Source organism: Gymnoscopelus microlampas (genome assembly GCF_963454915.1).
Source record: "Gymnoscopelus microlampas genome assembly, chromosome: 20".
NCBI classification, from domain to species: domain Eukaryota; kingdom Metazoa; phylum Chordata; class Actinopteri; order Myctophiformes; family Myctophidae; genus Gymnoscopelus; species Gymnoscopelus microlampas.
Window position 1 is genome coordinate 29,250,129 of NC_139957.1, and position 14,734 is coordinate 29,264,862.

At 40.7% G+C, this 14,734-nt stretch overlaps 1 protein-coding gene across 2 annotated transcripts; it reads right to left on the minus strand.

The window, feature by feature from the left end:
• Positions 1–609: 609 nt before the first annotated feature.
• Positions 610–14,372, minus strand: LOC311035676 (14-3-3 protein zeta/delta-like). Of its 2 annotated transcripts, none has more exons than XM_084044026.1 (6): positions 14,216–14,372; positions 12,209–12,662; positions 5,761–5,884; positions 3,167–3,330; positions 2,187–2,282; positions 610–1,745 (listed from the first exon to the last, which is right to left on the minus strand). In XM_084044026.1, exons 2-6 carry the CDS (start codon positions 12,500–12,502, stop codon positions 1,671–1,673), a joined length of 753 nt encoding a protein of 250 aa, XP_083900152.1. In that variant the 5' UTR covers positions 12,503–12,662; positions 14,216–14,372; the 3' UTR covers positions 610–1,670. The 2 variants fall into 2 exon arrangements, with proteins under 2 accessions (XP_083900152.1, XP_083900153.1); XM_084044027.1 differs by having other exon boundaries at positions 14,220–14,359.
• Between the last annotated feature and the right edge of the window lie 362 nt (positions 14,373–14,734).

Below are 14,734 nucleotides of genomic sequence, written 5' to 3' on the forward strand. Positions count from 1 at the left end.
AATGTCCCCATTACTTTGAATGGCAAAGGATAAGAGTGCTGAACTATATGACTGCGAAGAAAATCACTGTCATTTGATGGGTGTCAATCTAAAGTGTCATAAGTTTGTTTCACTTTGTGGGGTTCTGTGGTGGAACTAAGTACTGTACATTTATTCAAGTACTGTACCTAAGTACAATTGTGAGGTATTTTTTACTTAGTTTTAATCATTTTACTTACTCCACTACATCTCAAAGGCAAATATTGTACTTTTATTACACAATTTGAAAACCTTAGTTAATTGTTAGTTTCTAGATTTTGGTTACAAAACCACCTATATATAGAATTTATTTTGGCAATTTAAAAATGGCAGCTCAAAGCAGCCATTTTCAAAGGATTTTTATACATTTGAAAAACCTTGCATAATGAATACTTTTGGTACTTTTAAGTATATTTTGATGCCTATACTTTTTGTACTCTCACTCAAGTACATTTTGAATACCAGACTATTTCTACAATTGTGTATTGATACTTTTACTCAAGTAAAAAAAAAAAATGTAATACTTCTTCCATCACTGGTGGCATTGCACAAACTGCATGGCAACACAATGCAACAGAAAGGCAAAATGACTTGGTTTATAAAATGTTTTATTCATGTTACATAGCTGATACATAGGGCATCAAACAGTTCCACAAGGCTTTTGGGGACTACAATCGATGATTGGCAAAACACAATAGTGGTCCAAATCTCTAATGACAATCACTGGACTAACCAAACACCCTCTTTAAGTTGTGTACAAACCTGCATTGAAAAGGACTAAACCGGACATTTGTACTAGGTGTGTATTATACGCTTTGTTCCCATTCCAGTGTAATATTTGAAACGACATGCATGACAGAATAATCATCTTATTAAATGTCCCAGTATTTTGTCTGACAAAAACCTCACCAATCCCACCCCCACCCACCCACCAACACAGGCATGCTTCAGTGAAAAGAGTGGCATCACAACCAGGAGGAAAGGTGAGAATTTAACCAATGGGCACCACCTGGCTGTGTGGTGCCAGCTGGTGCCAGCTAGTCCAGTGCACTGGCTTTCCCTGCAGTATGGAACTAAAATGTTTGTTTCAAGTTGGACTTCAGCAGCTGTAACCGTACCACATAACTGTGTAGAGACAGACACACTAAATGGGATGGAGGGACGGACGGGGGTTGGGGGAACTATTTCTCAAATCTAACAAACATTTCACCCTATTGAAACGGAAAACAAAAATAATAAATCTCTGAACTTTTAACTTGATGGGAGTTGGGTTTCCAGTTATTCAACGGGCCCAATTTTCTTTTCTTTTTTTTCTTCTTCGCCTTCTAATCTGGACTAGGATCGTGATACAAAGTAAAGCTATTAATACTCTTTCTACAGCAGAAACTGCACATATGGAAGGCCAAGACAGAACACAAATCAAGGGGAATGGCGGGTTTCTTTTCTTCAATGTCTTTTTTTTTTTAAACGACCAAATCTGCATTGTGAAAAGACCAGTTTAATTTAATTTCATACACAGCATTTTCTTTTTCTCAATAATGGGTTTGATTGCTAGAATGTTTTTAAGTGGAGCAATAAGGAATGAAGGATGTGTAAAAAGTTTTTTTCTTGTTTTTATTTGTAGTTTTTGGAGATGACCCTGGCATCGGGCTTTAGTTCTCATTCTCGCCAGCCTCTCCTGCGTCTCCGCCCTCACCCTCGTCGGCAGCATTGTCAGATGTCCATAACTGGAAGAAAAAAAAAACGCAAAATCAGTTATTTGTCCAAGGCAGCAAATGTGCTTCGTTACACCAACTTGTTAAAATATGGAGATAACAGGTTTCTGCCCGACTGCAACGTTTTGTTTACAACAAGCAGTGGCCTTAACCCAGTAAATCCGGGAAAGCATTCGTGTCATTTTAGATTTTTGCATTGGCTATTCAATAATAGCAAATATACAAGCTCGCAGCACGTCACTTCGTGCCGCGAGCTTGTACATCTGCCATTTTTGAACATTTTTGAAAAATCTTCAAAGTGTGAGGAGGACTACAGATTTAGAAGGCATTTGTAGAATCGACCTCAGGTCTTAAATGGTTTGTTAACCGTTACTGAACAGATGTAAACAAGTGTCCCTGTAATGATCATGTATGCATCATGTGAGTGCATGAGAGCAGCAAGAGTTGACTGACTGTCAGGTTGTCTCTGAGGAGCTGCATGATGAGAGTGCTGTCTTTGTAGGACTCCTCGCTTAACTTGTCCAACTCTGCGATGGCGTCGTCGAATGCCTGGAGAAAGAAAAAAAAAAGCGTTAACTGTGAGGACAACGCACACTTCATAATCAAAGGTTTCCTCAACAAAACTCGCTTCACCCATAACGATCACATGGTGCTCAAAATATGCTCTCCATGTACTTTCACATAAAATGCTTTCCCTCAGCCTTTACGGAGGGAAAGAAAGTAGCCAACCTTGTCCAAAGTAAAGAAAAGAGACATTTGTGAGACATGTAATTCTAAAAATTGTGCCCAGTGTGATGACAATTGATGTAAATATGTTAAGAGTTCAGTCAGGAGAAATGTGCCATTTAGCTTCATGTTCAAGTTAATTTATACAAGAAGACATTTAAAGATTCCTTAATTCATGCACTAAACCTTTTTCTTTTTTCCCCCTCCTACCCTTAGAATAGACAGTGACATGGGTAGGGATGGGACGATAATCGTTATTATCGTTTATCGTGATAAGAAACCGCTCACAATAATCGTATCGCAGAGATTTTAATTGATGGTGAAATCGCCCTCCGTCATACACTAGGATGAATTGGCTTTTGTTGAGCCGCAAATTCAGTACCACTTAAACCCTCTATACAGTACTTGATAAAACGGACCTGTAAAGAGCGCATTTGGTATGCTCTAATTTCACACAAATCGATTCGCCAAAAATGTCAGATCTACAAGCTCATAACGCGTTTTTTTTGGCGAACGTTCAGCCCAGAATAGGGATGCTGGGGATTCAGGTGGTTAACAAAAGTGCCATTTTGAGTTTTAAGCATACTTTGATTATCGTGATAATATCACCAATCGCAATTATTTTTTCCAAAATAATCGTGACATGTAATTTTCATATCGTCCCATCCCTAGATATGGGTGAGGCAGAAAGAAGAATGCTTGCCAACCTGTTTGGCCAATCCACATGCTTTGTCTGGGGAGTTGAGAATCTCGTAGAAGAAAACAGAGAAGTTAAGGGCAAGGCCCAGGCGAATGGGATGTGTGGGGTCCATATTTTCCTTGCTGATGTCAAATGCCTGCTGGTAAGCTTCCTGAGAGTTTTCAATGGTCGCTAGGGACAAACAGAAGAAGCATAGCAGACATTGATGATTAGTAACTGAATGCATGTAGAATCTTGGCATTAATAAAAGCATAATAACCGAGTAACTGGAGTGGATGGTCTCAGATCATGCTACAGTAACATTTTATTCTTCTCAAAGAACTAATGTAATATTGCAATCTATTACCCGAAAGAGGCAGGCAATCCTAGCAAACCAAGATTAAACATCAGATGAACATTGTGTGTTAGCAGTAGGACTGCACAGTTGAACAAATCGTTTATTAGTTCTTAAAAATATGTTTATTTTAATAAAATAATCTTATTTTGAAAGATATATATAGATACATTTTCTATTTTTTTGCTTGTGAAAGTTACTAGGGTGCATTTGCTGTGTGACATGAAATGAAATCTTATTCATCATCATTGATAAGTTATCATAGAATGTCTCCATCCCAAGTTCAAGTTTTTTTTTTACTTTTCAATTGCTCGTGAGTCACTTCAGCTATGCACGCAAGGGGAGGGACAATCAATTAGTAAACATAAGGGGGATTTATTTTGTGTGCCACTCATTAGTAGGCATTTCTAGGCTTGAGTACCTGCGAATGTGGTAATGTTCAATTGAATATATACATACACAATACAGACGTTTCTCAGAACTTGCATTCATATCATGTCATTTGTACATCCAACTATACATTTCTCAATTTCTGCATGCGTGTAAGTGTGCATTTCTGTCCTTCGCGCAACTCTAGAACCGTCTGGCTGATCGACTTCAAACTCAGCATGCATGTCGCCAAGGACCGGTGGGAATGCGCAGTGCCCGCCGTGATGTCAGTCACATCTGCGATTGTCCAGAGCTGCTAATCCAAGTACAATATTTGCATGGTGGCATCGCATGGTGCATTCCCAACTTGCACCGTTCCAGAGTATGCCAGTGTCCGCAGTTACACTGGGTACAACTGTAACAGCGAGTACTCTGACAACGGGTGAAACAGGTATTGCATAACCGGGTGGGGCATGCATTTCCCAACTTGCATCGTAACCGATTTACATTGTTTGAGCAGGCTGCTGCCTCTTTAAATACAGTAGCCTAAATGGACAGTGAAGTCCAATAGAATTGCAACAGTTATCGTACAAATCGAGTTATTCTTTTTTGAATATATTCATTCTTTTTTGTAACAATTAAAATATTTTATCAATGATTTGGAGAGAGATAGAGAGAGCGCGAGAGCTATATTAATGAATAATCAACAAAATAATCCCCAAAAAAAGTTTTTCAATTATTCGCTTAATCAAGAAAAAGTAAACTATAAGAAAATAAATGAGAGTTGCAGCCCTAGTTAGCAGCATACTGATTTCCCTATGATCAAAGAGGATACATCTAAAAGTAGCACTAAAATAGAACAGTCCAGACAGGCACACAGGGCAAAGGAACTCTTGTGAGTTACATAATGTGTGTCCCCATGGGAGGTTGGAAATACAGTGGGCTGACACCCACTCGCCATCATTCCATTCTATAAGATAGGGGCCCTGCAGTCGTGTAAGTGTGATGCAACAACCCGTTCCCAACTCATTTACAGCTCTTAATATGATAAAATATCACACCTTTTTATACACAGTGGAAAGGGGTCTCCAATTAAAATAAAAGAGAATATGGGATTGTAACACATTTTAAATCAAAGTTGCTTTTATCTTATCAAAGTGTAATGAATCAGTTAATAATCAACTGCTCTTAACACATTGACCGCCAGAGGTTAATCTCATAATGTACTCACCAGTGCCAACGTTTTATTGTTGTTTTTTGTTTTTTTCACGTCGCCATAGACCTTGTTAAAATCCGTAAGATTGAGCTGTGCACTGTTTGTATACATCGCGGACATCTGCCTGGTTCGAGCAGTGAAGACCACGTGTCAAACGGGGCATCCATGTTGTAGTTAGAACGGTTTATGTTAAACAGTGATCACCGAGGAGAAAAAAGCTACAAGGAGAAAATGGGGTTTCAGTTTCGTCATTAGAACGAGGGCCGACGGGATCGGCAAAACCTGATCCCTAATAATTCTGTTTCCGGTGGTGTTACAATGAAATGGTCCGTGTCGAAAATTGAAAAAAGGTTTTTTTTTTCGAAAAGAAAAGGAAAAAAGCACCACAGCCAGTAGGCTACGGGATCGGCGCTTTACGGTTGGATTTATCGGCCCGTAGGCTACGGGCGGTCAGAGTGTTAAGTGAACACTATAGGAGATGAGTAGGACAATCAGTCATCTTCTCTACAGAAAGAAAATCCCTTGGAATTCCAGTGTAAAAGTTGTATATTTAAATTACATTTAACTTACTACATCTAAATAATGAAAAGTATTTACAAAATGATTCCGGGTGTTCTACTGGCAACAAGGTAGAGAACTGAAGAATGATGGTGAATGCAAGGCGATCTACATGTCAACTTACCTGTCCTGTCATCACCAGAGGCAACTTCGGCGAGGTATCTATAATAATCTCCCTTCATTTTAAGGTAGAAGACTTTGCTCTCTGGGTTTTTGGAGTTCGGAATTAAATGTTGGTTCAGCAGGCCCTGTGGACAGAAAAGACCAACACCATCAATCATTTTGCATGGCATCCGATATTTCACTGCAACAAGGCATCTACAATTTCAACAGTTCACCCGAGAATAACACAAGGATGCCAGAGCCAATACCCAATACAGAAGATTAACTGTTACAATAACTGAAACAGTGCTACTGCATTTTAGTTACATCACCTTCCACAGAATTGGTTTAGTTAGTCACCCACTGTATGGATCTTGTTACAACAAAGTTATTATGACCATCAAATTCCCAGCATGTTATAGCTCATTAAATGGAGATAAACCACACATGTGGGCATCACAATTATCACGGTTCACCTCCGTCCACCAGAGAGCACTCCTCCCTCAATTCTTTATGCTGTAGCTACAGTATAGGGCCTACATCTCAATGATTAATGAGTATAATTCCATGCCATCAGGAGGAAAGTGAGTGCATGTGCTTGCCCAGTGGTCGTTTAAGGAGAAGCCACAGTGTGCACTGCGTCAACTCGAACTCAAGTCATTCCAAGTTGTCCACAATCAGGCCAGGTCTCCTGTGTGTGCCTGATTCCAGGCCAGTGCTACTACCACTGCTCTCAGTCATTTCTGCATAGCACAGTCTGTTGTCTTATTACTGATGATTTTGGCCAAGTTGTAGTGATATTGCCTTTCCTTTCCAGGAACTCTTTCACTAGTAAGGTCAAAGAAACTGCAATTAAACAAGGAAAAGGACCAGTGGTCAACATAAAGCTCAGTGATTTAACTTAATCCTAAAACATATACCAGCAAATGCAACATTCAAACGGGGCTCATGTTCAAACACAAGGCAGTTCCATCTTTAGCAACCAAGTTATGAATTGCCTTTATTCATTGAGGAACTTGAGCCCAGGCCCCATAGTGATGTGGTCTCATACACCAACACGGGTTCAAAAGTACAAAGAAGACTTTTCATTCTGCAAAAGACCAACCATATACTCCTTTTCAACAAAGTATACGAGTGGTGTGATCAATGTCACTATATATATATATATACACTCCATTCCACTGCAGGACTACATACCGCATGGCACATGCATGAATGAATTGAGATCGAATACCTAAATTCAGAAATTAATTTGTAGAATTGTGTATTTCAAGATCTAGGCTGTAAAAAGAGTTGAATGGCTACTTTTGTTAAAAAGATGTCATTAAAACAAAGAATATGTCAAAAGGCCCAGCAGTGAGTGATGTTTAAAGGCTTAGCCATGCTTCTTTCTCGCACCATGGCAGATTACTATGGCTAATCGGTGTCAGTGAAATCAGGGCTTATGGTCAAGTTAACCGATTTAGAGATCAGATTAACCATTTCAACCCAGATGAAGCAGCTTCCAAACACACCTCAAATCTAATCCTGAGCAAAAATCATTGTATTCAAACAAGAGAATATTTTTTGGGGGGGATTTTGTAGTATCATTGGTAGGCGAGTTTCTGAACTCTCCACAGCCCTCCTCTGAGACACATACCTCCACTGAGACACATACCAGTAGACAAAACTGGTACCATAACCACATTATAATGAACATTAGGGAGTACCAATTATGTTGGAAGATGGGTTGAAAATGGGTGAAGTGGTCCTTGAACCAGAATGCATACGTTTTCTGGTATGGGTATCGTAAAAAAATATATATATACACATATTATATTATGTTACCGGATGATCCACCAATACAAAAATGTATTGTTCTAAGCCTAATGTATTGGTTGGACTGTAGTAAAAAGGGTTTTCCTTCCCTTTAATTCCCACCAGACTTAATGGCCCAATGAATAGAAGGTTGCAAAAAAGAAAAGAAAATAGAATAATATTTTTTTAAGCCTCTCTCTTTAATTCCAAACTCAAGGAGGAAAGAGCCTGACCATGCCCGAACCCTAGACACAATCCCGGCAGCCACTCCCCATCCATTTACTGACACAAAGATTAGCTCAGCCGAAGCATGCGCATGTCTCAAGTGCCAAGCATTCCTCTGCCATTGCATGCGCTGCACAACAGACAGGCTGCAGAGAAGCTGCCTCACTCACAATGCATTCACACAGTGCTCAGATTTCAGCCGCCAACTCTCACACACACCAGACAGAATTAGCCTATGCCGCTGGATAAGAACTGAACTGGCAATGCCTCCGTCTGTACTGCTTTACACATGTAGCAAGAACTGATCTAATGTCTGACTTAACCCCCACCCCCCTCATTGTCACGTCAAATCAATGTACCGTTTGTAGGGTGATACCAGTGGACTTCTCATAAATTGAATGCCGCCTGGCTCTCTAGTAGGGAGCCAGTCAGCATTCAGTTACATCAAAACTGATATTTAGAACCTTAATCTCGCTGGTTAACAGAATATAGTTTAACCCATTAAGACCTGAGGCGATTCTTATACATGTTTTCTAAATCCTAACAGTTTTTTGAAAAAATCTAAACAATGATTGTTCAAGATTTTTCAAAAATAGCAGATCTACAAGCTCATAGCACGGCACCGAGTGCCGCGCTATGAGCTTGTATATCTGCTATTTTTGAATAGCCAAAGAAATCTTAAGTGACACAGATGCGTTCCAGGTTTTAGAATAATTATCATTTCTTATCTCGGAAAGAAAATTAATAGATTTTTTTATAATCAACTAAATTGATTATTCCGATTAACCACTTAACCCTGGTATTATACTTCGTTGTACAATGGTGGCATACAACGAAAGTAGCCAATCTAAAAGCTCACAAAGGATAGCGATGCGGCATGTGTGAGCTTGTATACATGTATCTGCTATTTTCACAAAAGAAATGTAATAACCCTTCAATAATCAAAATCGAGACAAGAGTTTGAAATAATATATAAGCCATTGATTTGAAGTCATATCGCCCAGGCCTACTCTCTAGAATATCTTACATTACTCATCAGACCTGAGAATCTGGGAAGATATTCCATATATAATGAATGTGGGGCATCTCCATGGCAACACAAATGATAGTTTGACCTTGAAAAATAATGTGCCGCGCCAAGGTTACATCCATTTTTAGGAATGACAATCCAGCCTAGATTAGTGTATAACACGTTTCGTGCATCTAGACACCCGTTTTAACATCAGGTCGTTTTTTTAATATACAATTTTCTTGGTGTCACTTTAAATGCAACATTCCTACTTGGACAATTGCAGAAAAAAATGCTTTTCTGAATAACAATTTCTTTTGTTTTACTTGAACAAAATTAAAATGCGATTTTCCAACAATATGCTGTATAACTCGGCTTTGATGGAGACGTTACAAAAGAGCGTGTGAACAGATGCAATCTATTCAATTGTGCAGGTCGCACCCCATTTATCTAGAAGCTCTACATGTCGTCCCAAGTGAAAATCAGCCTGGCCACTGGCTGCTTCCCTCTCTGAAGCTTAACAGCTGTCCAACCTCTGCTCAGCTGGGAGTATGACACTGCTACATAGTAAAATTCTCAGTGTTCATTTGAGTGTACAAATAGAACCAAATGGACCCGTAAGGGACCATTTGTTACAAATGGATAAATGAACACAGACATTTTTACTGTGTATAGTTTCAGTGTCTCCAGTGTGGAAAACCATCACAACAGAGGGTGCTAGCAGCCGTCTCCACGCAGCCACTGATTTAAAAGATGCACGACTCGCAGGACAGAGCTGCGCAGACAAGTTGAGGCATGAGGTGTGACTGACACATGCCCTCCAGCAACGACAGACGCAAAGTCAACACTCGCTGGTGGAGATAGGCTGAGTCAGGGGCATGTATTCACAGTCACACCCAGAAGGGAGGTTGGTCAACTGGGACCACCACCCTCCGCACACAGAGACCAAAAGCTCTGGGAATACAGCCCAATTGAATAGCCAAGCTTCCACCAGGTAACTCTCCTGTAATCCACCATTAAGGTTGGGAAACAACAGAAAGTGCTATTCCCTACTGTTGCCTGAGATTTATTTAGCAAGAGAAAACATGTCACCCCATAGGAACAGAACAGTCATTGTACTCAGTGCACCTATACATAATCTATATGAAGTAAAGCTGCACACAATCAATACTTATATTTCACTGGTTAATGGTTATTAGTGGATTCTTTGGCATTTTGGTGAACAGAACATGTACTGAGAATACTGGTATTTTACACGTGTGCACTTTTAACTACTTAAGCCCTATATACACACTTCACTGTACAAGAAACGGTGAAAATAGCCAATCTGCAAGCTTGTACATTTACCATTTTTGAAAAGTTTCACCTATAATACCTTGGCCAAAATGGGGACGCCAGGTTGAAAGTGGTTAACTGAGCTCTCTCACCTGGCTAACCACATTAGAATCCCATGAGCCAGATGTGACAGCATCAAACAGGGCAATTACAAGCCACACACACACCCCTACAGAATTATTTCCTGTGTGTGTATCACTGCTTGCTTACTTCCCCACCCAGACAGACACACCTTGCTGGCAGCTATATTCACTATGACCTTTTGTCATGTCACACCCTCGCATGGTTGCAAGCCATTGTTCTAGTTACAGATTCCCAAAGGGAAGGAATGGTTTGAGGACTACACAATACTTCCTTCTCCTCTCAGGCCTGAGACAAGGCTACATTTATAGAATAATAGAGGAACTCGCCGGAAACACGGGAAATGCCTTTATCACATTACTGGACTAAACCGTCACCGTTTGACTGAACTTAAGTGTGTGAATTAGTTACAAATACAAATGTTTTATATATAAATATATATACATACTAGATATATACTATATATGATTCATCAAACGCCTGACAAAACGACATGGTCAGACAAATCAAACTGCTTTGTTGAGCAAATGTGGCTTCTTTCCCATCAATAGCATAGTGACTACTGAAAGTAGTCACTATGCTATTGCTGGACAGAAGATGGCCCGACAGAAAAAGACCCCTTTCTTTCACAATAAATTCAAGCAAATGGCAAAGAGACACGACATTCCAAAAGGAGCAGCACAGTGGATGAATAACTGATGTCTCGTGCTAGCACTTCCCTACAAGCCTCAAGGATCAGGGAGTGTGTGTGTGTGTGTGTGTGTGTGTGTGTGTGGGGGGGGGGGGGGGGGGTAATGAAAACACTGACCAATTATGTGCATCACTGATTCTACCACGAATCCTGGCCAATTAGTACTAATGACTACGTGATGGCAATCTACTACTTGGTCTGTCTGCAATACAATAATGCTGTATTGCTATAAATATAATACAATAAAACACAGATGAGTATTAGCAACCAGGCTCGACACTATGCATTTACTAAGATACTGGTCCAATGAATAAGCAACAATTTTACATTGCAACAGGTCCTTTTGGTTTCATTTTGCACACTAGGAAATACATTTAAGCTGCAAACCGGACAAAACATATTACTTGAATCCATCTGCATGGTAGTATAGTATACTACCATACAGATGGATTCAAGCAATCCATCTGTCAAGTAATATATCTATATTTTCACTGGAACCTCCAGCCATTGCAGATGTGTATTGTATAGTATACAATACACATCTGCAATGGCTGGAGGTTCCAGTGAAAATATAGAGGTAGGTCGTATACCTACTGATTTACATGCAGTGCTGCCTGAAGCCCATTATAACCGCAAGCATCATATCCCATAGCCAAGGGGTTCGAATCCCGGGGTAGGTAGGACATATAATAACACTGCTTTTTTTTTTAAAACCAGTGGTTCTCAGGATTCCAGGGGCTTTCAGGGTTCCTTTTGAGGTGTCTAAATGTACCCTTACAAGTCTGTAACTCTGACAGCATACAAATGGAACCAAAGGGACCCTGACTGTCAGAGTTGAGGGGAGACCTTTGACATTAAAAGTCTGAGAACCGTTGTTTTAAACCATTGGTTCTCAAAGTGGGGTCCGGGGACCCCCAGGGGTCCTTGAGGGAGTTCCACGGGGTCCCCAGTTAAATGATGGATAGTTAGGAACCAAATGGACCTTTATGGGTCTGTCACTCTGAGAGTGTACAAATGGAACCAAATGGCATCTGTACACTCTCAGAGTTAAATTAACATTGATTTCACAACATAAATTGGGGTCCCAGAGATAGAAATGCCATTAAATGGGGGTCCGTAGCCTAATGCATGTCAAACTGGGGGTCCTTGAAATTAAAATGGTTGACAATCACTGCTAGAGTCGTAAAAATCTTCTCTTATCTTGTCCCTGGCACATCTTTTCAAATGGGGGTCCCGCGGGCTAATAAGTGTCAATTTGGGGGTCCTTGCCATGAAAAAGTTTGAGAACCACTGTTTGAAACAATCGTTATAGTTAGATCTTGAGTGATTTACCAATACGTCGTTGCAGATGTCTCGCAGCTCGGCCTCCACCTTCTCCCGGTACTCGTTGACCATCTGCAGCTTCTTGTCGCTGCCCTCGGTCTTCTGTCCGATGCTGGAGATGACCCTCCAGGCCGACCGCCTCGCTCCCACCACGTTCTTGTAGGCGACGGAGAGCAGGTTCCTCTCCTCGTTTGACAGCTCGCCTCCCTTCTCTGTCACCTCCTTCATCGACGCTGCCATGTCGTCGTAGCGCTCGGCTTGCTCCGCCAACTTGGCCTTCTGAATAAGCTCCGTTTTATCCATAGTTTATTTTTTTTTTCTCTACGATCGTAGTAGTATTCACCCGAAAAGAGAGACGAAAAGTCCCGGGAATAATGTGAGACTGGCCAAGGAACGGAATATAATTAAGGGGCAGACACAGTCGTTGGTAACGTTGATTTCCACGCCACAATAACGTTACAACCTGCGGAAAGAGAAAGCATACACTTAGAAAATGCACCGATTAACCTCGCATATTACGTTATTTTGTGCGTTAAATTAGATTAAAGCGATCATACGATCGGAATAATAAAGCCCGCACCCTGTCTCGGTACAGGACGCTGATATAACGCTACTAGGGCTGCTGCTAACAAGCTATATTGAGTTGCAGTGAGGCGACCAAAAAGATACGAAAGGATGCGTTAGTGACGTAAAAAATAGGACTAGTGCAGTGTTGCCAGATTCTGTGAGAGAAACAAGCAACCAGGTCTCGGAAAACCAGCCCAAAAGAAGCGACTATGGGCCACATGTGCACTTTCACATATACATCAGCTATTTGAAAATAGCAGATCTACAAGCTCACAATCGGCTATTTTAAAATAAAATCTTGCGGGGAAATTACAATAAGTGTAGCCTGGAGTTTTATGTCACACAACCGACCATTTCTCGACAAGTGCGTTAAGAAAGTGACGCGAGGTTATTGATCCACACCGATGACGTGTTTTCATCTCAACTTCCAAGGAAAAGTGTCGAGTCAGTTGAAAACACGCCTCCCCCCCACCAGGCTAACGTGAAAAGGTTCCAGTGATGGAAGTACACATATGCTTTACTTAAGTGAGTATCAATACTGCAAGAAATACTCTAACAAGTAAAAAGTCCTGTATGTATTCATGATGTACTGGAGTTAAAGTACAAAAGTATTGCCATCAAAATATACTTAAAGTATCAAAAGAAAAGCAGTCTTAGTGCGCAGTGTCCCATTTCAGAAGTTAAAAAAGCAGATCTTCAAGCTCATTGTGAACTTGTATATGCTATTTTTAAATAGCCGAAAGTGGTTTAAATATGTTTAGTGATAAAAATCTAATAATAAAAAGTAACTAAAATTTTCAAATAATTGTAGTGGAGTAAAAGTACAATATTTGCCTCTGAGATGTAGAAGTGAAAGTATTGAAAAATTAATACTCCAGTAAAGTAAAAAAAAAAAACTCAAAATTGTACTTAAGTGCAGTACTTGAGTAAATGTACTTAGTTACTTTCCACCACTGCAAGGTTCCAAGTAAGTCGGAAGCACTTCCGCTTAAATTATGCTTTTAGCTATGACATCACTAACGTATCCTTAGCACCATCTATTCTAACATGGTAGAACAGTGTGCGAATGGGAAACAGATTCAAGCATCGCTTACGGGGAATACGGGCTATTAGCAAGTTAGCCATTTTCAGAAGAACCTCGCCATGTATCTGTTGGTCTAGCTGGAAAATAGGTGTCTTTTAAAAACACAGCTCACGCATTGGAAGCACGTTCGACTGCAGACAGAAGACAGCCCGACACAGCCCACACTAACGTTGCTCGGAAGGTAGCTTAGCTAAGCGTAGCTAGCTGGGCCACTCCTTTCAATAAAATGTAACTCTTAACCCTACTGATACGAATCATTAAAGCATGCTTAGGGTTGACCCCCCCATAAACCGACCCATTAGCGTAACGACATTTCAAGGGGGGAAAACGTGCAAGTTAAAATAATAATAATGAATTATCCTGACCTACTGAGATCCAAATTTGCTCCACAAAATTGATCCGATTTGAGAGATTGGTCAGAAAGGCAGAGAACAGCAGCAGCCTTGAAATCCAGCCGAACTTGCTAAATGGGGCGTCGCGACCAAGCCCCCGCCGTCCAATCGCTGATTCTTATAGAAATTGATCGACGGAGATTTTTCGAAATATCGACCAGTGGTTGTTTTGCGCGGGGGAAAGGGGCGGGACTTGAGGGGGTAGTTTGACTGGCCGGTAGGCTGCAGCTGGGGCCACGGGGTTTCCTCCAATTAGAGCAAGGGAGAAGACGTCACCGGGTTGCCATGGCGATTGTCCTCCAATCACGCCTCCTCCCACATCGCAGGCACCAGCACCAGGAGGAGCGGGTGTGGCACTCTTCTTTAGTAACTGTTACATTATTTTAGATTTTAGACATCTCTTCTTAAGCCAGTGATTGTTTTATCCCTGGGACTGGGACACCAAGCTACACTGTAAAAAGTCCTCAGTGTTCATTTAACCCTGAGAGTGTA

Bases quoted from the DNA above. Each gene is read 5' to 3' on its own strand.
- LOC311035676 (XM_084044026.1), bottom strand. From the start codon at position 12,502: ATGGATAAAACGGAGCTTATTCAGAAGGCCAAGTTGGCGGAGCAAGCC. The intron at 5,885-12,208 runs GTAAATCACTCA...TTCTGTCCACAG, and splicing joins ACATCTGCAACGACGTATTG to GGCCTGCTGAACCAACATTT. The intron at 2,283-3,166 runs GTTGGCAAGCAT...TTCTTTCTCCAG, and splicing joins CATGTGGATTGGCCAAACAG to GCATTCGACGACGCCATCGC.